General features: G+C 30.2%; 1 protein-coding gene across 2 annotated transcripts; it reads left to right on the forward strand.

Annotated features, from left to right (window-relative positions):
* The first annotated feature begins 4,534 nt into the window (after nt 1–4,534).
* LOC148234033 (protein-lysine N-methyltransferase SMYD4-like) lies at nt 4,535–16,372 on the forward strand. 2 transcript variants are annotated; one of them, XM_088188024.1, is made up of 9 exons: nt 4,535–4,765; nt 10,982–11,234; nt 11,301–11,467; nt 11,622–11,783; nt 11,926–12,063; nt 12,130–12,322; nt 12,482–12,744; nt 14,403–15,359; nt 16,234–16,372. In XM_088188024.1, exons 1-8 carry the CDS (start codon nt 4,614–4,616, stop codon nt 14,581–14,583), a joined length of 1,509 nt encoding a protein of 502 aa, XP_088044150.1. In that variant the 5' UTR covers nt 4,535–4,613; the 3' UTR covers nt 14,584–15,359; nt 16,234–16,372. The 2 variants fall into 2 exon arrangements, with proteins under 2 accessions (XP_088044150.1, XP_088044151.1); XM_088188025.1 differs by having other exon boundaries at nt 11,304–11,467.
* The last annotated feature ends 10,859 nt before the right edge of the window (nt 16,373–27,231 follow it).

Here is a 27,231-nt window from a genome sequence, read left to right on the forward strand (position 1 = left end):
AGAAAAATAGGTTTATTATCTAGATTAAGAAATATATTAAGTATAAATACAAAAAAAAAAAATTTACAATAGTACAATATTGCCCCATTTTAATTATTGTGCAACACTATTAAATATGTTAAATAAATTAGATAAACAAATGTTGCAAAAATTACAAAATAGGGCAATGAGAGTAATCTTAAATAAAAATAGATTAACTAATTGTAAAAGTATGATTGATAGATTAGAATGGTTGAATGTTCAAGAAATATTGAGTATGAATGTTTTAGTATTTATATATAAGTTAGAAAATAATATGTTACCAGAATATTTTAATAAGTATTTAATAAGAAATAAAGATGTACATAAATATAATACTAGAAATAAAGAAAATTTAAAGATAATTAAGTATAAGAAAACGAGTACGGCTAGGGGAATTATGTACGGAGGTTTTGATTTATATAATAGTCTTCCAAGAGAAATCCGAAACAGCAAAAATATAACGGGTTTCATAAATGGAATAAAAAAAACACCTTCGTACATATAGAAATAAATTATAATATTAAGACTTTATTATTGTATATTTTTATTTTTTCTTTCTGTTATGTATTTTTTATATATTTTTATATATGTTTACTAAATTTGTTAGATGTAAAGATTAGCTATTAAGCTAAATAAATTAATAAAATAAAATAATAAAATAAATAATAAATATATTTGTCATCTTAATTTGTTTAGATGAGCCAGTTTTAAAGACATTTTTCGACGATTTTTAAGGAAGTTGCGAATCAACATTCGATTCTTGGCTCTGATTAGTAAGAACCTCGTTAGTTGAACCGTTACAAAGCATTTTGGACAGCGTGTCGTGTTTACTAATTTCCGATATATTCAGGCAATAATATGCAATAAAATTATATTCGCTCTTTTAGCTTCATTTCTTAAATGTTTATATAATATTAAAAATAAATTATTAATTAACAAAATTATAACGACAAATAAAGACCGAAACATGCAACTGGACATAAAGGTCACATGAGCGAATCTGGCAATTTAACATGCAATCTGTTTTAAAACTCACGTTAGCAATTAAAAATGACTAATTCCTACGGCTCATAAATTTGCCTTCAAGTCATTGTGTTATGCGTTTACAGGGTAGTTTTATTTCTTTCCCTTGCAAGTTTCATGCAAATCATGCGTGACTGTTTTGCATATTGCTATGCTTCACCAGATGCTAAAATCGCCAGTAAATAGGGCACTTAAAGGTATCGTGAACCTTTGGGACTTGTATTCTGCTTTATGTTTTTGTATAATTTAAGGTGGAAAATCATTGAAATAATATTTAAATAACTTATGGCATAAATAACTGCTCCCCCACATATTATCAAATTTTGAAATGGCGTGAAAAAATATTAGAGATATTAAAAACCTTCGCGGTTTGCAAATATATATGGATGAAATTCCTATTGAGATTTGAAATTTCATAATATTTAGATAAATAAATATATCCAGGGCCATGGGAAAACAATGATTCCGGGCCTCATGACAAAAATGTCATTTTTTAACATCGTCATATAATTTCTAGTATAAATATTAATAGGTACGATATGCTACAAATAAATATAAAAATTAGCCACTGTTGCGACATATTTTCTGAAAACATATTATATGCAAAATTAGGCATTAAAAATATTTACTCATAATATTTACTTGATAATTAGTCGTATTTTCTTTGCTGCTCAGTGTTACCAGCTAGTGAATTTCCAGTCCAGGTCAAAAGCAATAAAATCGTGTAATCGCGGTGAAAACGTTCGATTATCAAGCTTTTATATACGAGTGAGAATCGAATAAAGTACATCTAAACCGAATTTAAGCGCAAAAAACAATGATCGCTTCTCAAAAGTTTTGTCATTTGAGAAGCGATAACTGTTTTTGCGCTCTCCTATTGCCTTTAATTCAAGGATGGCATTATATTTTTTTCAACATTTTTTTAAATATGACCCCATAATGACCCATAAAACGCTCAAAAACGGTTGACGTCAATAGACGTCTAAAGCACTGGTATATTTACCATTAAATAAAAAATCTATTTATGTGTAAAATTATATAGAAATATCAATTTTATTTTTATTAAACAGAAATCAAACATAAAAATGAATTAAACATAGCTATCAAATATTAAAAAAATATAAAAAGTAATAAATATTAAAAATGTTAATAAAATTAAAACCAATTATACATATAAAGTATAGAATTACGACAAATATTAATTTATAACATAAAGCAAATATAAAAATACAGTCACACTGTAAACCGAATTTTGACCAATAGAAGAGCCCAAAAACAATTATCACTTCTCAGAAGTCAAAAATCCACGTCAAAAGCAATAAAATCGTGCCGTCGCCGTCGCAGTGGGAACGCTCGTTACCGAGCGTTCCCACTGCGACGGCGCCGACACGATTTTATTGCTTTTGACGTGAATTTTTGCCTTCTGAGTAGCGATAATTGTTTTTGCGCTCTCCTATTGACCAAAAATCGGTTTGAATATGTTTTAATAAGCCCTCTTATATTAGAAGTCCATAGTAATATCGGTAAGGATAGCTATCATATTTTTAAAACATAGTAATATCGAAATACAGGCAAACTATGGAGCAATATGTGGGATGCGACGTCTGTCTGTACTTATTCTTCCGCTTATTTTTCCCTAAGAGATGAGTTGGCTTAGTTTGTATTTAATTACTAATAATTAATATAATTAATACAGCTTCACCGAAACGCGTATATATGATAAGATATACACAACAAGGACCATTGATTTTGTCATATTTACACATTTCGGTGGGGCAGTATTAATTATATTAATTAATTGTCCATTTGTCCGGGATGAGTCATTTGTGTCTGTGTTTGTTTAATTGTGTGGCAATTAGGTCGTAATGACTTTAAAACCGGAAGCCAAAATTTTGATAATATGCTACTATCATCTCTTTTGTTCATAGCGATATTTTTGTGAATTTTCGCAATTTGCACATGAGATTATATACACACCTTGGGATTCATTTTTTAAATGAAGCATCGAACCAATTTTGTTTTTGGATTGGAAAATAGTTCTGATATCGTGCTTCATTAGGGTTCTTCCGATCTTTTCTGTCACCACTAGGATGTATGGGAGACGTGCATGCACTATGTAATTTTTTTCAATTTTCTTTTCTGTCGCCTTTAGGTTTTCTTTTTTAAAACCGTTTGATTAAAGTGCGACTTTCACGGTTTGGAGCACAGCGTCAATATTTTATTTGTCGGTCAACATTCTATCTCTATTGAATAGAGAGCCGGGCAAATGGACAATTAATTAATATAATTAATACTGCCCCACCGAAACGTGTATATATGACAAGATCAAGGAGGATCAGAGCGGCAGCTACGGAAAATTCGTGATCATGGCTGCAGAATCACAAGAAAAAGCATTGTTATAATAAATATGAAGATTTCTTAAAAGATTTTTTTACAAATCAAAAACCGGTAAACCGATTTTAACAGTCTCAGGAAAATTAAGATATTTCGTATGATATTTATTTAAAAAAATAAATATGTAGTATTCAAGGTAAGATAACCAGAAATTGCTAATGAAATACACAAAAAAAGTATGTAATATATTTGAGATTATTTTTTTATTTTTATTACAAATACAAATTTATTGACAAGAAATATATTAATCGATTATTATTTTAAGCATATTCAAAATTCAGAGGAAATAGCAAATTATTGTATTACAAAAACATCAAAACCAAGAACAATTAAACGACATTAAAATCAAAAATATTGCAGTTTATTTTTTTTATATAATATTAAAAAATCTATTTTTTACTTAGTATTTTTAATCTTCAATTTAATTTAAAGAATATTGGTTATTTTAATATTTACCTCAACCAGCTGATTAGGTACTTATTAAATATTGGCCGAGCTTTTCACAAGAAAAACCTGAAAAAAACCCTTTTTGGAACGGTTTTTATGATAAACTTAGGAATTTATTCATCGATTTTGTGCATTATTTATAATTTTTGCGAAAAAAATAATCTTCAATATTAAAATTTAAAATCACATGTTGAGTCAAAAAAGCCGGATTTTGCTTTTTATGGGTTTACAGGTTGAAAGCTCCACATAAACTATTGCTTTTGTTCTGACTTTATATTTAGAAAAGCCTATGTGTGGATTTGGTTAAAATTTTTGCCAAATAGCATACAATCAAAGCCCGCAAAAGTTGATTTTTACATACATTTAATTTATTCTTCACTGCAATGCCAACATGAGGTGTTCATAGCAAATTTATATGAAAAGCTTTTCTTTCAATTTCAATATATATATATTATCTGCACCATTTTAACAAAATGTATTTTTTATGTTTTCTATTTCACCCTAAAATACAGTTCTTTTAAAAAATATTTTTTTGATCTTATCCTTCCTCTTTACAGTGAGTATATTTTTAATTATTAATTTAAAAATGGGATTAATAATATGATTTGTCACTGGCAAAAAGGTTGTCTGCCCATGTGCCCCCTCCACTCTTACTCTGATGGATCTGTACTGCCGGTGGTAAACTTTCAGATCCCTGCGAATCGGCGAAGCGACGGGACGCGGTGACGATGGACGACTTCATTGACGTAGACCTGGATGGCGAGCTGATGAGCGAATCCTTTACTGCAATGGCATCTAGAGTTGTGCCCCTTATTGAAGAATTCAATGGGAGTAACGAGGCGACGGCCGTTCATTCTTTGCTCTCGCAGCCGCGGATTTGGTAAGTACCTTTCCATTTTCATTTCTACGTAATAGTCTCGACCTTACACTAGGTTAGGTCTGCGTTTTATCTGTAACCTGCGTGATTTTTTTGGTGGATATGTTAGCAAACATACCCACCCCCATACGTCTGCAACAATGCACTCTTTGTATTTACTTGATATATTCATTTGTTTTTTCTCTTTAAGTAAATTAATAAATACACGCGTCTATTCTAAATAAGCAATTGTATTAAAAAAAATAATTTGCGATTTTTAAAATAATTATAATGTTTTACTATTGTTATAAAATGATCATTCCGCGATTCTATACTCTAATTTTTATATGTACTCTAATTAATATAATGATCAAAAGTGCAGTGTCAGTTCGATGGGCAGATTCAATTATTTTAAAGCAGAGGAGCTTTCATAAAATATTTTTATTTATAATTATGCACACGCACAAAATCTATGCGCATGGTGATTCTGATCGATGATGCCTTCCGCACACAGATGCAGATGCTGCAATTGCAGACAAAATGAGTAATTGACCGATATATAGACACCCGATGTTGAGTAGATATGTCGGGGTACATTGAGCGGCGAGTCAAAGGGTTCATTAGCAAACATTTATATAGTGTATGCCGGCGCGGCGGTAGACGACTAAGTTTATAGCACGTGTTCGTTATTGCTTAATCTTGTAAATACGATATTTTCTGGATATGTGTATATTTTAATTTCAAGATAAGCAAAAATGTTAAACTTCTCGTTTCTGCCAAAGCCTAGAAATGCGTAGATAAATGCACCACAGGGACACGAGCAATACTCATGCGGCTTTCATGAATTAATACTCATTCAAATTCCTCCTCTCCATTGAAAATTTTTTTTTTTTTATATTATAAATAAAAAAGAAAATTAAAGTAAATATCAGATACATTAAAAAACCTTAACAGCTAACGTCAGGCGTTTATTTGCCGAGCTTTGCTCGGTGGCCAAAAATGGCAAACAATTATCTTTTTTAGTAAATTTGATTTAATTTTAATATGTAGCTTTCTTATGATTTTTCGCATAAATAACTTGTCAAGTACGTCATTTAACCAGTGTTTCTAAACCAGTGGGTCGCATAATTATGTGATATAAAATAAAAATAAAATTGAAAGTTGACATGGTGGTTCTTATACGTATTTTGATTAGTTTATCAACTTTGATGCATTTTTTACACGTTTTTGAATTTATAATAGATATAATTGTTAACTTTCATTTTCTGTTAATACTGTTAAAAAAAACACGAGTCTTGTAAAATTAGGAAGGTATAATTGCGTCAATTCTAAGAAAGGTGCATTCTGGGAATTGCGTAATGGCGAACCCTTGCGCGCGTTATTTTTTTGTTTTATTCATAGAAAGCAATATCGAGGACATTTAAAAATTAAAAGCTTGTATTTTAACACTTTTATAACATTTGGACCGAATTTCGCCTTTATTTTTAATAAATTCTTGTATTCTGTTTGGCTTCGATAAATACGGATTTTCAATTATTTTAATGTCGATCTCCTTTTTCTATACTTCCATATGTTCTTCGGAATTTTGTTTTATGATTGCACATAAATTTTCAATTGGGTTCAGTTCGGGGCTCTTTCCTGGCCATGTTAACCCTTTGGACGCGTTAATCAAAAATATTTTTTTTTTTTTTTTTTCAATGTAAATTTTACCTTGATACTGTGTTTAAATGTTCTGATTTTTTAATTTTTATTTATTTAAAATGATATTTTATATTTATTTACAAAAATAGTTTTTTCTTGAAAAGCATTTCTTTTACTGATTTTTGCGTAAAGAGACAAAAAAATCAATTTAGTCGATTTCCGCGTACAAAGGGTTAATGATTTGATTCCCATTAACTCTTTTAATTGTGTAATCTAAGCCCCAATTACGCCACTATTTTAATATTTTCCATAGGAAACAGTATGAAAAAGTATAATGGTCTGCTCTATCGACACTTCAAATATATTTTATATAATTTAAGACTACCTCTGGTTAACGATGTCTTCTTCTATTCCACCTTTTCTTCGTGAGATTCGTTAGAATGCCAATTGCTTAGTACTGTGACTACTCTCTTATCTTTCCAAACAATAATCATAACATTATCACTTATTTTTTTGACTTTTTGGTGGCTGTTGATTAATGTTTTTTATTCATCATAATTATCCCTGTTAAATATGTTTTATTTAACAGGGATAATTATGATGAATAATAACTTGAGAAATTTATCAGAAAGCGGAAGGCTAGTATAAAATAGGTATATGTATGTTGTAACCCTCTGCTTCTGAAATTGTTTGCAATAAATTGCAATATAATTGCCAATCAATTCTGGATGTAAATTGAAGATCAGGTCTTAATTATTATGATTTCAAAAAAATATTTAAAAATATAAAAAAAATTTGGTGGAATAAGTTATTAAATTTTTATTAGATGTACATGATTTTTCTACAACGTAAGAATGGAAAATTTATTAAAATAAAATAAAATGCAATTCATATAATAAAAATAATATTCTCATATATAATACATATATGTTTCATATATAATACATATACAGTACATATACTGTACTGTATATGTATTATATATGAAACATATTTATTAATCTGGTCCTAATTGCAAAAGTGCATTAGCTTCGTCATCTAGTTCTAATAGTAAAGCTGCTCTAATGGTAACAAGGCATGATAATTTATGATATTTTTTCCGTGAATCAGTACCTTATGGACTGAAACAGGCATGTAATGCCATTTATAATGTACATAATATTCGGCTGTAATCTCCAATTTTTAAGAATTTATAGGTTTTTCACTTGCCATGGTTTAAAAATAATGTAAAATCTCTTGATTAATTTTTCTTGTATTCCTGTTATATTCGCACAACACGAGTAATTAACAAAGAATCGTCTTGCAGTATTTCCATCGTTAAAAGTATCACTACCTTGACGAGTTTTATAAATGATAAGGCTAAAATCGTCTCTAAATTTATTTTGAAAAGCTATTTTTCTTCTTCTTCACTTCGAACAGACAATTTCAGGAATTCCATTATCATAAATGAACAAAATAATATTTCAGATTTATATTTAGCACTTTAATTTACACAGTCGCGGCACGTCTTGCTCACAAATATCCTACCCTGAAATCTTTTACCAGTGGATCGAGCTTATTTATATGTTTTAGAACAAAGGAAGCTTATCGACACACTGATACAATGAAAATGAAATGTATTATGATAATAATCATAATACAGGCGGCCCTCGACTTTCGCACATAATTGGTTCCTGAAAATGTGTGCGAATGTTGAATGTTCGAAAGTAGAGGGAAGTAAAAAATTGAAATTGTGTGTATTTTAAAATATTTATTTATCAAGTAAATATAAAATTTTTAAGAGGCGTTTTAGAGACATGTTTCAGTGGGGTTTGCGGGTGTTTCCTTTGAAAAGTTATCAAGAGTTAACTGTTTTTACACTATTTTTTTTCTTTTCTTCATATAGTATTTTATAACATGCTATGTCTTTATTGATCGCCCTACGCACTTGAGTTATGCGTTCTCCATTGGGATCACAATCTTCTATAATATTTAAAAATTTGTCACGATGCATGAAGGCTACATTCATATTTTTTATTGTTAAAGAGTTTTCCAAAATAAACCTGTCTCATCTACATTAAATATTTGGCTAGAGGAATATTCTCCATCTTCAATAATTTTGGATAATTAGGAAATAAATTCTTTTGCAGCATCTTTATCCGCATGAGCTCATTCTCCAATAAATTTAATATTATGAAAAGAATACCTCATTTTAAAATTGTAAAACCAACCGTTACTTGCTTGAAAAACCGTGTTAAAATCTTTTTTTAATCTATTCTTCCAATCTTTGTGCAAACTAAGAGCTTTTGCTTGAATAATTGAAATACTCAGAGGGACATCTTTTTGATGTTGGTCATCGATCCATGATGACAAAGATTTTTCCTTTTCATCCATGTTTTTTTTGCTGTGTTTTTTTTTGCAACATATCTTTAAAAATTGTGGAAATATATCTTTAATATTAACAATTTTGAACGTATTCTTTAATTATATTTTTATTTTGCAAAATTGAACATATCATAGACCTGTTTGTATCATACGAACGTCCGATTGAAGCAAAAGATTCACCGCTATCAGAACGTCTAATAATTTCCATCTTTGTCTCGAATCGTGTGAAGCTTAGGAGTCCTTGATTTCTTTTTGTTCGTATCAACACTGAAGTTTTTCCGCTTCTCACTCATGTTTATCATTTTTTCTTAAAAAAAATGTTTTTTTTTTTAATGTGCGAAATAGCGAATTGTGCGAAAGTCGAGGGCCGCCTGTATATACAATTAGATAACACATTCGTTTATATAATTCAAGATACTGAAATAATAGCGTCGTCTGAAGTACATTTATAACATCATGTTATATGAAATTTTATAGAGATCGTGTGGTTTGTTTATGTATTCAATGGTCGGTGCGATAAGTTTGCGATCTAATTTCATGACACATCAGACTGTCTCAGTAGTTGTTCACGCATTTAGTGCATGACTCATAGTTTGCTATCAGTTCATTACTGTCTGGCGGCTTAATGGTTTTTAATTTACATGTTCATACTTTTGTTATTAGCTACTAAATACAGTTCATCGTAATTAGTGGGTACAGTTTAATAGGAGTGGGGTAGAGCGAACTAAACACCATTTACAATTCGAGTGAAATATTAAAGAAAAAGAAAAGAAACTGTTATATATTCGCGTGTGCTCGATGAAAATCGGTATTAAGGGGGTCATCGTCAGACGGACGACTGACCGTATGGTTTGAAGTAATTAATAAGAATGCTGACGAACAAAGGACATTCCCCTATTTATATAATTATGCTAATTAGATGTAAGAAAGGGGTGTCGCATCGTCTTAGTCCATAAACTGGATCAAAACCATTCCATATTATAAGCTTATTTTCAAAAGCTTTTATTTAATCAGTTTATTTGGTTCTCGCAGACTTATATACAAATCATTTAAACGTTGAATCCAAAATCATTGTCATCAAATCCAGAAAATTGATATTCCTTTATCTCAAAGAATAAATTAATTTCATTTCTTAATTCATAAAAGCGCTTTAGCATTCCTCCCGACGTTATCATCGAACTTCAGTGTTAAAATTAGTATTCGCTTTTTATGTCATTAATTTTTTTGTAATAATTTTTGACAATTACTAGTGTATTAGTTCATTTAGTAGGGAAGAAAAATCTAAGATATTCATATAAATTTCCTAATTTTAGAAAAAAAGATCTAATATGCCAATAATATATGTATTTTGACAAAATATTGATGTAACCAATGTTTTTATTTTAATTTTAAAAAACTCTTTTAGAAATAGAAAAAGTAGGAACTAAAATAAACACTTACACTTAAATGATAAACTTTTTGTAAAATATTACATTGTTTAACTTAAAACTTGAAATAAATTAATATAACAATGGGTCAAAAGCAACTTTACCACTTAAAAAAATAAAATTTATAATATCAAATATTACATATTATGACTCTTTTTTAAAAATATGAATAATAATATATTGTTAATTACCCCCAATGAGCTCTTCCAATAACGCTTTATATTTAATGTAAAATATTTAGCGCTATCGCTCGAATTTTTTTACTATTTTTTTACTACACGTAAAAATAAAGGTTTGCCTTTATGCTAGACAGAAAAGTAAGGCCTGTTATTTTCTATTCCGGATCACTACTATATTTTTTTCGTGTCTGTTTTCTATTTTTGTCAAATGATGCAATTACATATTGTAACTCAATTTCGTTGATGAATCACACAAGCCGTTTTCTTATTGCTCACTTTTTCTTCTATAACAATACGCATCAGCGTAACGGTAATGAGAAAGAGAAAAAAGCTTTCAAAATTTCAGAATTTAAAAAGCCAGTTTTACATTATTATTTAAGGTGACAAGTCACCCTCTAGAATCGAATATTTTTGAATCTATACATATCTTCCATACGAAAACTATAATAGTGGCGTTTAAAACATCCTACGTTCTCAATCGCCACTTTGTCGGAGATAAATAAATAACAAGCAAAAGTTATAGCGATCTAGTAAATATCGGTAGATTACTTGATACTATTTTGTTGCTTGTTATAATCATTTATATTATTTTATTAAAATTACTGTGTCTAATGAAAAATATTTTTTAGCGATGAAGTCCGTTTATGGCTGATGAAGTTTGAGAAAAACTTATACAATGCATCATACAGTAGTTATAAGAAAAGCGATGCTGGAATGCGTATCTGGTGGAAGGCGGCTAGGGGATATTGGAAAAGCAATGATCTTCCTTCCGCATTGGATTGTTACAACAAGGCTGTAAAGTTCTCGTATTTACAAGACGAGAAAATTGCGAAACTATTGATTGAAAGGGAAAATTTCATAAATCATATGAAAGCCACTGAAGTAATATTCTATTATATTGATTTCAGTTAAAAGATTTTTTAGGTATTTAAAAGTATATATTTTCAGCAGCTTGCGGTAGAAATGGAAAATATACATCTTGACGAAATCGATTTCATGCCGGGCCCGATTCGGTTTGGCGAAAGTGTCCCTCCAAATCGTATAGATAGACACCCACCGGTATATCATGGAGAAAGTTATAAATTGCCTGCTGCTTCTACGGCAGTGTCTAGGCGGTATGTATATCTTTTTTTTAACTGAACAATGTTTTAAAAATGTAGTTCTTCAATGTTCTTTATGGATAAATTCAACCAGAGTTTAGATACATTGCGTTGCAAAGAACTTTAAGCTTAAATTTATTTTATTGTAAAAAAATAATGAAAATTTCAGCTATACTGACGATGAGGTGCCTTATATTATCGCCGTCGCAGACATTCCAAAAAATTCTGTTTTATTTTCCGAACGACCCTTTTCAGTCTCCAAATTGGAGTATGATTCTGGTAACGATACTTGCGATTTATGCTGGAGTATTATCTCGGACACTGTTTTTCCGTAAGTGATATTATAATTTACAATATGAATATATCAGTGGCGAAATTATGTTAAAAAATTTTAAACTTTTGAGATATAGTATATAAAATTTTATTTTAACGACACTGCAAGGTAAGTACATTTAATAAAATATGAATTTCAGATGCAACATGTGCCCTACTGCTCAATATTGCTCGATGGAATGCATGCAGATCGATGCAGTAAACATCCACCATTACGAGTGCCTGGGTGGCAGAATGGGACTTTGGAAAAGCATGGGTTCAAGTCACCTGGCTCTTCGGTAATTTATTTTACATTTTGCTATGAAACGGTATTGGGATATGGCAATTCTTATTCTTTGTTGCAGCTCTCTCTTGACGGGTGCGGTGGGTGACGAAGGCCTAACATTTGGGTTCATTGAAGATGAGTGCGAATTAGAGTTTGAAGACGCAGATACATTGATGGGTATCCTAGATACCTCATCACATGGCCGTTATAAAAAAGCTTATAAATTGTCTACTGCTATGCATCCTATGGTCAATTTGAAAGGATTTACCTTAGTAAGTACAAATTGGTATTTAAAAATAATCATATACATATTATACGGGATAAATATATTTATTTCAAACACTGTTGGACCTTTATCATTTTTACAATTTATTTTTTTAAGAATTTAGAAAAAAATTGAGATTTTAAACCATTTTTAATATTTTTTTCAGGCAGCGATAGTGATGATGATATATCTGAAAGACTATGTGGAATTTTTCACTGGCTATGTATATCCTAAGTTTACTAACACTGAGCCTGAATCTTTGGATGAATTCGTTGCCGGCATGCTAATGAGACATTTAATTCAAAATGTTGTTAGCACTATTACGGTGACTCGTTTATTTGAAAGCAACGTCTATAATGAAATTGGACAAGGCATTTACTCTTCCGCGGGATTGATGAGACATTCTTGCGAGCCCAACATTTTATTCAGGTAAATACAAATGCGCCATTGTAGATCATTTTACAATTTCTTTTCTATATAATGTGTAGAGGTATATTTTTTCAAAAAATAAATAAACATTAGCGTTTTGTAAGAAGATAAGGACATTTTTTTATTTTTAATTACGTAATATCCTACTAATATTCAAATTGTTTTTGACAAGGATAATAATTCTTATAACTCATCCACATCGAGTTTTTGATTTTTTGCTATACAAAAGCAGAAAATCGTTAGTTATTAATTAAAAAGACGGTGGCATAAACTTTCTTGTCGTTAACCAGATATTTATTCTTAGTGGATTATTAAAAACATTTTTTTTACACATTATGCCTATGTTTAAGGAATACATTTTGGTTCTCATAGTTTCAAATTAAAGGTAAAATAAAATGTATTAAATATTAATAAAGCCTAAAATATATTTCTTTACCTTAGTAAAACGCAAAATTTATATACCTCTACACATCCATTGAAATATATGAACTTGTGATAATATGATGAACTACACAGGCTGCGAATGTTTAATTTTGCAGTCACAGCAAAATTATTAATTAATAGATATGTATGATTTACCGGTTTGGTCCAATGTACTTTTATTTTAACATCACTTCTTGCTTACGCGCTCTTCAGAACATTATTAAGATTGCATGCGTTGATGATCATTTGTTCATTTACAATTTTCACTTATCAATCTTATAGTATGTCATTCCTTCAATTTGTTACATTGAAAATTTCGTTCTTATAAAAAGGAAACATGAAGCTTTATATTGGACGTAGAAGGGAGGAACAGAAACGGTGCTCAAATTTTTCCGGAGACTGATTATTTTGGACAAAAAAATATTTTCAATATTATATTAAAGAAAGCTTTTGTGCAATCTTCCTTACATTCAGGTACTTCTAAAAGTACTTTATACGCTGATCCTTTATTGTGTTGTTTACGAGTACTAATCAAAATCACACAGTCGACTGTGTACAAAAGCCTTTTTGTGCCAATTATCTTTACACTTTTATTCATTTACTATATTGTCGAAAAACATATTTTTAAAAATACGGGCGTCAAATCTTTTTTATTTTGGAACAGAAGGGTCATCGATAGACTGCTCTTAGATGCTTCTTAAATTTTTATACCAAAGGCCAGAGCACCACTTTTATTCCAATAAAATATACACTTATTTACTGTATTACTCATTATTTTTGGTCTTATGCAAGGGATTAATTTTATTACATGTCACTACAAAAATTATGTTTTCGATATCAAAAATAAGAAATTTAAACGAGCTCGAAATTTCCGTTTTTTTGTGTTTTCACGTTGTAAAAATATTGAACTCGGTAGTTAAAAATTCGACAATCCAAATATTTGTCTTGATTTTTTTCAATATAATATTTTTTGCCCGGAATAATCTATGTCCGAAATAATCAGTGACCAGAAAGTTCCTGAAAGTATATAAATGTATTCGGTCTGCTTCTTGCTTCTTAACGGCCGTTGTACATATATTGTTTTGGGCCGCTATTGGCATAAACACCTGGTCCTTCATGTTCGGTAACACTTGCATACAAATTCTAATTTTGCATAAACATAACTGTGCCGTTTGTAATCATCAGCTAATTAAAAAAAATATGAATGTGTTTTTAATTTAAAAATTTATTTACAGCATGAATGAACAAGCCAGATTCGTAGGCGTGGCCGCCACAGATATTCCAAAGGGTACTGAAATTACCCATTGCTATATGAATTTTACCACTAATCTACCGCGTAAGGTCAGGATGCAGATGCTTCTTAAGAAGCATGGCATTATATGCCAATGCATTGCTTGCACAAGAGAAGAAGAATAAGCAGCAAAAATTAATAATCTCCTTCATTCCATTCAACAACAAACTAAAATCTTACTTTTCAACATATAACTATATCTAATTATATCTATTTTTTTCTCAAACCTTTAAACAATTTCAATTCACGGAGTAACTACCACTAAATTTCGAAACGCATATACAAATTATTTTTTAAATTTATATTTTCATTGTTCCGGTATATTTCCGAAATTTTTATATGGGGTACTACACCCCCAGTATTTTATTTAGCACTACATCACTGCATATATTGCTAGAACAGTGGCTATGGAGTAGTTGAGTATATGGACCTCGCCATGCTTTCGCCAGAAACTAAATTATCAGCATCGGCCGCCACTTTCGCCGGTTATCTAACCAATAAATGTATGAGCCACCCTACACCAGTCGCTCACTATCTCACTCAACTGTTCTACTCACTACATTTCACCTGAGCCGGAACAATAACTGCCTGCGCAATAACACATTGCGCACGCGTACACATTTAACACATTACCTAGATCCAGTCTCTCCTACCATTTTCATTTCACAATTTAAAAACGCTAAGAGGAGACCGTAGTGACTAACACATCAACGGAACGTCTGACCGCAGTCAAGATTTCTTCACTTCACCTGAATCAGTAACTCCACTACGCGTCGTATGCTTCACAAGACATCACTGAAAATTAAGCTGAAAATGGACAAGTGAACCAGAAGTACTTCAAAAAAGCCTTGCACCAGTTATCTTTGTGCAATAGTCGACAACGCTTGTGCCGCAACAGCAGGTGATTTCTTTATTTATTTTGCAAATATTTCTAGGTATAACATTACATATAATGATATATTTTTGCAAATATTTATAGCTACTAATTAAATCAGAACGCAGGGAGGTCATTTAAACTTTTTATATGGGGGGAGGGGAGGAGCATAATTTGGCAAATCAGTGGTCGTTTTTTAATATTTTTCATTAATTGACATGCATTTCTCTGGGAAAATGCAAGGGGCGTCTGTTTTAAATTCACGTCAAAAGCAATAAAATCGTGCCGTCGCAGTGAAAACACGACTTTTTATAAAAATATTACGACTTAAAATAAGCGAGAATCAAACGAGGCACATCTAAACAGAATTTTGACCAATAGGAGAGAGCAAAATGCAATTATCTCTTCTCAGAAGAGTCGGATCTTTTTCAGATATAAGGGGGGAGGGGCAAAAATTGGCTTGTCAATAATAGTTCTTTTTAATGTTTCGATTTCATTAAGATTCATAGCATTTCATTAAATGACTTAATTTGAAGGGTGGGGGAGGGGCAAACGCCTTTATTTAATCTCCTCATATGACGTCATTTAACAGGCATATAACACTCCCCATTTAACAGGCTAAAGTGCAACTGAGGAGCCTTTACAAGTTAAAATATCTTGTAAATTATTACCACAGATGCACTTGATCATAAAAAAATATAATAGAACAAGTTTTAAGGAATAATACATTTTAAAAATGGAATTCGTGAAATATTGCCTATAAAACTTTCAATTTTACACAGCTGTATATAATATTTGTCATTACTATTACAACTATAATAATATTTGCGCTATTATAATTAGTTGTTATTGTAATAATCTGTGTTGTACCAAATTAATCATTGTATTGTAATATTTACAGATCTTTGGCTGTGATGATCTGACAACGTGCGTCCAGTATCTGGAGTTACTCTTTCAATCTCAAAGTGGAATCATCTGACATACACCATTCGATATCAACACAAAAAAAATTTTGACTGGTAATTTATTACCAAGTAAACAGGGATTAAAATTTAGCACAATAATGTTTATTTTGTGTATTAATTATATTGTCAAAGCTATATAACTGATACATTTATCCTTATATAGTTTACATCAGTGTTTCCCAACCTTCCTTATGCCATGCCCCACTGTAGTCTTTTCAAAAGTCATATGCCCCACCGGCCTCTTTTTTAATTAAACAGTAGTGTGGAATAGTTGATAATTGCCGACATGTCCCATCTCTAAAGCATGATGCCCCACCTCTGAGACGTAATGCCCCACCGGTGGGGCGTACGCCCCACCGTGGGAAACACTGGTTTACATGATATGATATTTAATATATTGATGTTATTACTTTAGATTTAAGCTAATTATAACATAAATTTCATAAACGTCACCTACGTTTATGCGATTAACTACATTTTTTCAAATCGCAAATAAAATAACGGATTATTTAGATGATTTACCTGAATCGATTTTAAAATAAAAAATAAATAACAAAATTCAATTTAGATACTTTTCACAGTTTAAGTAAAGAGCATCGATCTGGTGACGATAAGATTTTTTATATAGATATAAGCTCATTATACTACAATATATTAATATTGAATATTAGAACGACTCTTATGTTATTTTCAAATTAAATTATTGAATTTATAGAATTATTAATAATAATAAATCATTTTAAATTTTCTGATAAAAATTTCTCGATTGTGAAATGTAATGTAAATTTAGTACGTGAAAGAAAATAATTAGCTGCAGATGTTGCAAAATATGGCAACGAAAGAGTTATAAGATGTAATATATTTAGTAGTATTAGAAATATTAATTTTTTGATTATTTTTTTGAAAATTGCTTTTTTAAGTCCATGACAAACTAGAATACGTTTAAAAAACATTAAGTAATTACGAATTGCAATTTGATCCATTAAAAACCAAAATTTTGATTTGAAATCAGTATTTAGTATCCTAGTAGTAGGGTTATATTATATATGCAAAAATCACTCTCAATATCTACCAGTAAATAAGGTTATATAATAATCTAATCTACTACTTCCTTTAGTTGATATATAATCGAAGGTATTTTTAAATTTAGATTCAAGTAATACAAGTCATTAGCAGTGAGCAATTTAGTTTTTATTCAATTTACTATTATTTTATAAGTCCATTCCCTATTTTCACGGCAAAGGGGGACGAGTACGTGCCGTCTATTGTTGTCGTGTGGGGAATTTTTTATTTTCATTTTTATAACTTTACTTTTGGTGTTATAATCATACAAAACATTTTTTTCACAACTAAATTTTAAATACATTATATTGCATGTACATTAAGCCGGTTCGAATGTACTCAAGATTTAAGAATGTGAAAAGATTAGAGAAAAAATTTAAATGTTAATGCTATATTTTTAATCGAAAAATGTTTTGCAAATGTTTCATTAATATTATTCTTAAAATCATTACAAGCAAGAATTAGTATTATATTTTTATAGCTCATTTCATTAGAGCTTCTTCATATTGATATATAATTCGGCGTGCCATATTGTTACATATCTCTAAAGTTTCCAAATATTTTTTAAATCTAATGATAAGGTATAAGACTGTGGACTAAAAAGAGGGTAATTTACGAGGGAAGACCAAGAAAAGAATTTGACTTAAAATTTTAGATAGGAGTCATATGAGTTGTATCGGTTAAATGTTACTTATGATATTTAAAATCACAGTGAATTAAACCATATTTTTGTATTTGTTTTATGTGATTATAATGAATAAAAATTAATTATAAACTTTTATTACTTTTTTATTATTGAAATCCCTGCGGTCAAATTTATTTAATAACAAAATCTTGTTATTAAATAAATTTAAACAATTTATTACCTATTACAGTTAAATCTCAGTATAGCGAAGCTCACGGGACCGAAGAAAAAATTTAGTTATACTGATAATTCGTTAAATTGAATGTTGGGAAGATGATATATTTTTATTTTATTATTAATTACCATATGCATCAAAATAACTTCTTACAAGATTGTTTTTTGTCCATTTTTAAATTCATTATATGACATGCATTTTTTTTGGCAAATTTAAGAAAGGGGCAACTGGCCGTGGAGCACCTAATACCCAACATCTACCAAATTATAGTCGGAGACACTGGTTGAAATGTACGAAGAAGTCATCGAAAATTACATCGAAAGAAGCAGCTACTGCAAAAGTTCCAGAGGTAGCCATTTAATTGATATTATTTTTCATAATTAATAATATGCATAAAATGTTCGAATAATAAAATTAATTTTTCAACTGTATTTTGTGAATTTAATGAAATTATCAAATCAAACTTTTCCCCATTTACCTACCGCTCACGCCAATTGGCGTCCTGAGTGTGCCGAAAGTTAAACACCGCAGACGCCAATTGGCGTCCTGTGTAGGTTTTCGTTTCCATGTCAAATTAAAAATATATGTTTGGTGTTTTATTTGCTTTTTTTTTAAGATATATCTAAATAAATGTATGAATTTTCATTTTATTTTAATTTTTTTTTTTTTAATTATATTTAGACAAATGCGAAGGTTTTATAAATATATTTTATATTTCTTTCATCAGGCAGTTTCACTACCAGACAAACTTATGTATCTTTTGATGTGGACCGAATATTTTAACAAATTTTTCTAGACATGTTATAAATGTAACAATGCATCAATTCAAGCCATTATTAAGTGGTTCTCAATATGTGGTTCGCCGGAAATAGAAATTAATTATTACATTTCCTTATTATTAGATTTTAAAATTGATTGATGATTTTAAAATTATAAAAGCAAGTATTCTAGGAATTTAAATAAAAATAATTTAAATTGAGTTAACCAGCGGTTCTCAAACTTTTTCAAATTTCTAAAATTTTTTATCCAGCACACTTTTTTTTCGGACGGTGTAAAAAAAGAAAAAATATGATATTTTATACACAAACATATAAATATGTATATTTAAAAATAATTTATTGGGTAAATAGGTTTATTTAGAAATAAAGTAAAATTACATAAAATTAAAAAATACGATGTTTATACATATATAAAAGTACAAGACACTAAAAATTTATCATATCATTAACCATTAGAATTAGTGGGAATTTTTTCGACTTATTATTTTTGAATTATTAGCACGATACACATAAAAACTTATGGATAAGAATTAAGTTTAAGTTATACTATCGTGTGAAGTGCATCTGGTTTTCGTGTGCTCGAGTGAATATTCGAAAAATATTACGAACTGTTTATAAAACGTTTTTTTTTTAAGTTAGATACGAGTGTAGAATCTACGTGAAAATAATTACAGTTTATGTTATTTAATATAGTGTTAAATATATATAGATATTCCAAGTGACAATGAAAATTATAGTGATAGTGATTCAGACTCCTCTGTTCATGAAAGAAATCGTCCACATGCTATGATGCTCATGAGCAATGAGGAAGATGAACAAGAAAAATATTTAGAAAACACTTTACAAGACACAAAACTTTATTGAAGATGACTTGTTTCCCGTTATTGCAGAAGAAACGAATATACACCATAATCAACACATCAACAGATACAAACTGCAAATAAAATCTAAAAAATGGGTGGATGTAACGGTACCAGAATTAAAAAATTGGTTTGAGTTGATATTGCTAATGGGCCTGGTAAAAAAAGGCTCATTACACCTGTATTAGACAATAAATCCACTAATAGGAACCTTGATATTTACAAAAACCATGAGTAGAAATAGGGTTTATCAAATATTACGTTACCTGCGTTTTTCCAATAAGGAAAATGCTCCTGATAATATAGGATTACTGTTCAAAGTACAAAAAATAATTGATTATTTCTCCGAAAGATTAAAAAATATGTACAAACCAAGCCAAAACATATCTCTGGATGAAGGTATGATCCCATGGTGTGGAAGATTAAATTTTCACGTATACAACCCCAGTAAGCTCACAAAGTACGGTATAGTGATTAGAATGGTATGTGAATTAGTGTCAGGATACATATCGAAATTTTAAATATATTCAGGACATGGAATTTCGTTACAAGATTCAATATCACATCTAATATCAGACAATAAATACAAATGGCATCATCTTTATATGGACGATTTTTAAAACAGTGTTGAAATAGCAAAAAAAATATATATGAAAAAAAAATAGAATCTGTGGTACCATAAGGGAGAATCGGGTTTTACCAGAATATCTGAAAAATGCAAAATCACGAATATTTGAAACCAAATATTAACGATATGGGGTAATATTGTTGCAATTGCGAAAAACAGTAAAAAATCGAGACACTTTAAACTTTCATTATATAACTAGTTATTGTGAAAAGTGATTTTCACGTGAAAGACAATGTAAATTATCTGTGTATGTGCCTGGAAAATTTCACATTACGATGGAGTGAATTACAACGGTTAGTGAATATTTTATTGCAAATGAATTATATATCAGTAAGCTCGTATTAGTAAAAATGTCACAATACAAAAGAAAAGTTTGCTTGAAAAAAGTTTTTACAAATTTAAAAAAGTTTGAGAACCGCTGGTTAACTCAATTTAAATTATTTTAATTACAATTTCTAGGTTATTTGTTTTTATAATTTTAAAATCAAGATAATCATTTTAAAAATCTAATAATAAGGAAAAGTAATAATTATTTTTTATTTCCGGCGAACCACATGTTGAGAACCATCTAATAATAACTTGAATTGATGCATTGATACATTTATAACATGTCTAGAAAAATTCAACGAAATATTCGGACCGTATCAAAAGATACATAAATTTAAATAAAAAAGGTAAAATTCACGAAGTTTTGCGAAAAAGTGCCGGTATTTAGCGTAAGTCTGGTAGTGAAACTGCCGGTCGGTAAAGTGTTAAATGACATTTAATTTAATATTTAATTTATAAAAAAAATATGTATTGCATAATTAAATAATTTTATTATAAAAAATGAGAATGGTTGAAACCCACTGAAAAGTGTATAGATAATGTCTTAAAAAAACATGTTCATCATAACTTTTTCCATAGCTATACAAAAATACATATTTTCTTGCTGTATTGTGATGAATATCCCTGGAATGTTGGCGTGTCGCTTGTCACAGAATACGTCTAGCGATGTCAAGGAACTGCCGCATACGCTATAGGAAACTTCGCTATATGGGGTTTACTGTATATGGCTATTGATTCGTCCACATCAACAATATGATTCGGAATTTAATGCTCCCAAAATATATGTACGTGTACGTAAATGTAAAAACAAAACTTTATAGATTGAGAACCATGAATAACAATTTACACGTCTAGGTTTTGAGCGGTATAGATTGGTTAAAAAATTATTTTAAGAATCCATTAATGGATTTACAGATGGTATAAAAATTCCAAGTAAAATGGTTAGGAAAATCCTAATATTTTAATCGTAGTATAATCATTAACAGAAGTATCTCTGAGTAAGTAATTAAAAATGGCTTTATAAGATTGAAAATATATTGGGCAGGACCTTTGGACCGTAATGGTCATTTTGTCATCGTTGAGCCAAGGTAATTTTTGATGAGCTTTAATTTTTTTAAAAGCATGTTCAGCATTTGTTATTGTAATGTTTAATGTAAAGAAATTTTAAAGAACAATTAATACATTGCGAAAAATGTCATTGTATTTTTTATTTAAGATATTGTGCAATATGTATTGTTGATAATTTTTGTTATGAAACGATTTTGTCAATTAAAACTTTATTAACATCGATTTTATAAAATGTTACAAAAATTCTCGCAAAATTGTGGCATATATTGTAGTAAAAAGTTTATTAAAAAAAATTGTTCTATTTTAGGTTCCAATAATAATAGTTTTATAAATCATAAAAATCGGAGAGGCTTGTTATCGCCGTCTGATGACGTTTAGAAAATTTGTTTAAAATGTGATACATTTATAAGATATTTACTTAAGCAAAATTGCCTAAATATAATGAAGATTATATTGTAAGTAAAATTTTAAAATCATTTTTAGGAGTAGGAATATTTTTAAATCATTATTTGCATTTAATTAGAGCTGTTGCTGATAAATACGTAAATATTAAAATTCATTATTTAACTAAAATTAGCAATAGCGATATTTACTAAATAAGCTAATTCATTTTAAAGGATATTAGTTATTTAAATTTGATTTGACTTCCATGTCATATTCAAAACACACGTGGATTAGGTCTACTGGAGACACCACGTAAAAAAATTATTCTACTTCAACGGTGGTGCGAAAATAAATAACAAAATGTCTGTAATGATAATTGGTGATAAAAATAAATTATTAAAAAAAAATATAAATTAATATCTATTTTTTTCCAAGAAAATTTATACCTTATGTACCAGTGTCAAATAAATGGATTATTAAGTATTATATAATAAAACAACTTAATATATTCAAAACAACCCAATTTTTATTTTACCCAATATTGTATTAGAATCATAAATGATTGTGTATACAGATCTGTTTTATCCTGAGATTACTTGTTCAATACAATTTTAATGTTTGGCTCATTGTCAACAATTGCTAGAAAGAGTAAATAATATTTAAATTAGATTTATATTTAGTGTATAAATATGAAATAAAATAAAATATGGCGATAAGCTTACCCATTGATTGAGAAACAGTGCACTCTTGACGTGCATCTAATTCAACTGTAGCGGAATTTCCGTCCAAATCAGAAATATTTTCATCCACAGAATTCATCTCTTCTGCTACTTCTACAGCTATCTCTTCTGCTGCATTTACATCAATCTCTTCTGATACTTCTGCTTGTATCTCATTATTTTCATAGCTTTCTTCGTGGTTAGTAAGATTTGTCTCATTAGATGATAGAAGTGGTTGATTATTAACGAACACTAGCTGCAGTGTAATAAATGGACTCTCATCTATACCAAAGTAACTATCAGAAGTTGGCAGACCATCGAGAATATTGTTTTGATTTTTCGACATCTCTGATAGTTTAATCATAGGCCATTGGCAAACCATGTTCAACTGAAAATATAATTTAATAAAATGTTAAAATAGTGAAATTAAAGATTAAGAGGAAGCAAACGTAGCCAGGAGACAAAAGTGATCGTTCCAGTTCGGGTGAGTGTGACGGACTTCCCACTAGAAATTATTTTAGATTAATTTGTTTCATATAAGGCAGATAAAAATATCACTTTTAAGAAGTCTCAAAACATCTAAAAAATATTTGCTAATATTCTGGTGTGATTAGCGATTTCTATATAATGCTGATGTCTGCTAGCCACGCAGCATTACGAAATTCGGTCATTACCCGTCTCCATCACGTTGTGACCACTTTTTATTATCGTAATTTTTTGATAATGATTAATGCCATTGTCTGTGTTTTGCCTAGCATGCAACTGTGTTAGCCAATCAAATGTATGTATTTACCAGAACATGTCAATCGCATGGTAAGTTATTCCCACCAGGGCTACCGATTGTACATCGACTTGTATGGCTACGCGGTACGAAGTAGTTGGAGATATGCTTGACAAACATTAGTGTTTATATCGAGATTCCAAAGGTCTTTCTGAGGATGATATCATGGTTAATTTAATTTGTCATGTGACAAATAAAATGACAAATAAATATTTATTTAAATTAAATTAACACCGTAATCTAACAGGTTACCCTAATGCGTCACGATGGTCGAAAACAATAATTGTATTATTTCAATAATAATAAAAAAAATCATAAAATATCAAAATTAAATGATACGAACTGAACCAGCTCCTCGTAGCTGACATTAAACTGGTCAATGTGCAATGTCAGCGTGAGGAGCTGGATAGCTACAGCCATAGGCGAATCGGCAAATGCGGACGTCCTAGCCCCAACGATCATCAAAATGCCGTTGGGGCTGGGATATAAAAACGGATAATAACCAAATATCCTTTTTCAAAAATTTCACTAAAAGAGAATATTTGGCTATTCGGGGATTCAAAATTATATATTCCGATTCAAGAATGCTACGAACTAAGGTGTCATATAGGACGCAAATAACTGAGGGATCGTCAAAGTGAAAGGCGTTCCTCATAACAAAGCCGAGCATCTTGAAAGATTTATCACAGGCGTCGTGTATGTGTAGAGAGAACCTCCACTTGCTTTCAAAAGGGATTCCGAGATCTTTAGTGGAAGTTTCTCTAGTCAAAATGATCCCACCAGTAATAATAAACTGATTTCCAACGGCACAGTATAGCACTTTCTGATACTAAAGGGCAGACAGTTAATGGAAGCCCATCTCCATAGAGAGTCTAAATCACTATGTAGAGAGAAGTCCGCCACAGATCGAATGCATTTAAACAATTTGAATCATCTGCGTATAGAAGAAAACTGAAATTGGTAACTGACGTATTTATGTCATTAATAAATAGCATAAAGAGCAGAGGGCCAATGTTGAACCCTTGAGTTATCCCCGAAGGGGTGAAATATTCTTTCGACAGTCAGCCACAATAGGTTACAAACTGTCTATGATCCTTCAAATAACTAGAGAATAACCGAGTTAAATCATCCGAGCCACTGAGGCTCGATATTTTTTTAATGACGTCTACTCGAATTCGCTCATCGAGAGATTTTGTCACCGTTTTGGTGAAAGACAGAAGGTAAGTAATAGTGGAACGGGTGGTACGAAACCATCCAACAATACTTGCAGAAAGTGCTTAAAGAAATCTATGAATAATTATGTGAAACAATTTAGCAGGAGCTGACAACACTGAGACTCGTATATAGTTCTTTATAGACAATTTTTATGAATAGGGAAATTAATGAGATCAAAAATACGTTTTAGAGGAGCAGCGAGACTGACTTCGCAACCCTTCAAAATAAAATCAAAAATCAAATCAGGCCCAGATGAACGTCCTGTCTTCAATTTATTAAAGTCGTATTTAAGATCTGAGCGCTCATTTATTTTGATGGTCAGTAACAAAGACCAAGAACGCGAAGAAGGAAGCGAATGAGAATGATAAATAAAATATTATAATTTTATATATTAGATAGGTAGGTGGCTTGCCACATCACTTTCTTCAAAACTATTGTATATTTGTCGTCAACGTGTCGTTGACATTGTTAATGCTGACGTTGTTGATGTATTCACGGCGTCGGCGCCATTTCTGACTGCATCGTTTTCGTATTCAATCACGTAATAAATTATCAACTTACTGATGGATGGCAAATCGAACAGATATGACCAAGCTCGGAGCACCTCACTCTAAGCAGAACGACAGTCGACTATTTAAAAAATTAGTGTTAATAATTAAACTATAATTCCAGGGGTTCGCAACCAATTATATTAAAAGACCGACGCACATTGTGGCGAAACGTTCTACATCATCTCAAAATTCAATAACTCCGAAACCAATGAAAGTATCAATATGAAATTTGGTATGAAAATTGAAGAATATATATATTTTTATAATTTAATAAAATCATAATAAAAACATGAGAAAAATATGAGTTTTAGTAATTAATTTTATAAATATCATTTTTATATAAACGTTCTCAGAAATTTTACAATAAAACAGCATAAGTTTTTTGTAACATACCGAAAATAAAATAAAATACTCATTATTGAATATTGAAAATAATATTTTTATTTTGTGTATTTCAATATAATGTAATCATAAGAAACACTGAAATTCGCATTAAATAAAAGGCTTTAATTATTATTACAAATACTAGATGATATAATTATAACTTATTACTATTTTATATCATTTATATTTATACTTTATAAATCTTTATCAAAATTGATTCTGTTGATGTATCAGAATATATAGAAATAATATTGTTCATAAAATGGAGAGGTAGTGGATCATCGGGCCAAGCTGTGTATAAACAAATTTTATTTGAGTTGATTTCAGACGCCAATCTTTTTATTGCTTCAATAGTACCTTTAAAGTTGGTCTAAAACTCCAAAAACAATCGAATAATTTGAGAAAGTCGACCAATTTTTATAGAATTCACTAAAGGAACTCCTGCCAAAATAAGTCAATCTGTTTGAGATTTTCAAGCTTCGCCCTACTCAAATCGTCATTTCAGAACATCAAACTGTTTCTGTAAAACATTAAATGTTTTTGACCATGTTTGATGGAAAAGTGACCCAGGTGCTAACAGATACCCCTTTTTCTTCAGCATGCACAGTATGTCTAGAAAAGCTAAATTAAATTAATAATTTAGAACTGCGAAGAAGTAAGCAAGACAGGCAAGATTGTTGTTTTAGATTTATGGAGTGTATTTTACAAATTTCGCATAACATGGAATTCCTGAAATATTCTGCTCGAAGTGAAGAAAAAAAATAACTATTCAAAAAATATTTAGAGATGACCTTGATTTTTTTTGTCGTTGCCGTGACTTCTGCGTGTTCATCAAATCTGAGCTGAGAAAATATGGGCCGGATAATCTCCTCCGCATCCAGTACATTTTGTAGGTGTGTCGCGATCCTTCTTGGAGCAGTTGATTGTGGCATGGTTGCCGGTGTATTTTACGCATCAATGAGCGCGCTGACAGTTCTTTGGGACATGGCCAAACGCTTGGCATCTGAAACATTGGATAACATTATAATATACAAATTTTCCCTTTATACCTTTTAATGGTAACTTTTTCGGAATAAACATACCAGAAGCTTTTTATACCGATCAAAGTTGTGATAGGGCTGAATTGGACCAGGTACAGTTTTTTTTGTGAGGATTATCTCACATATTGCTCCATAGTTTGTCTGTTAATTATTGATACATTTTTATACATACACAAATTTTGTTAAGTCGGGATTTTCAGAAACAATTTGTCTGTTGAACTCGGGGGACAGTCCCGCTCAAATAGCGAAGTCTGACAACACCGGAGACGGCGAGTG

This window comes from Plectrocnemia conspersa, unplaced genomic scaffold (genome assembly GCF_051122295.1).
Source record: "Plectrocnemia conspersa isolate PC_06_02 unplaced genomic scaffold, ASM5112229v1 ptg000006l, whole genome shotgun sequence".
NCBI classification, from domain to species: domain Eukaryota; kingdom Metazoa; phylum Arthropoda; class Insecta; order Trichoptera; family Polycentropodidae; genus Plectrocnemia; species Plectrocnemia conspersa.

Coding starts and splice junctions, on each gene's coding strand:
- LOC148234033 (XM_088188024.1), top strand. CDS start 4,614: ATGGACGACTTCATTGACGTAGACCTGGATGGCGAGCTGATGAGCGAA. Junction 11,784..11,925: donor ATCTCGGACACTGTTTTTCC/GTAAGTGATATT, acceptor TATGAATTTCAG/ATGCAACATGTGCCCTACTG. Junction 12,745..14,402: donor GAGCCCAACATTTTATTCAG/GTAAATACAAAT, acceptor ATTTATTTACAG/CATGAATGAACAAGCCAGAT.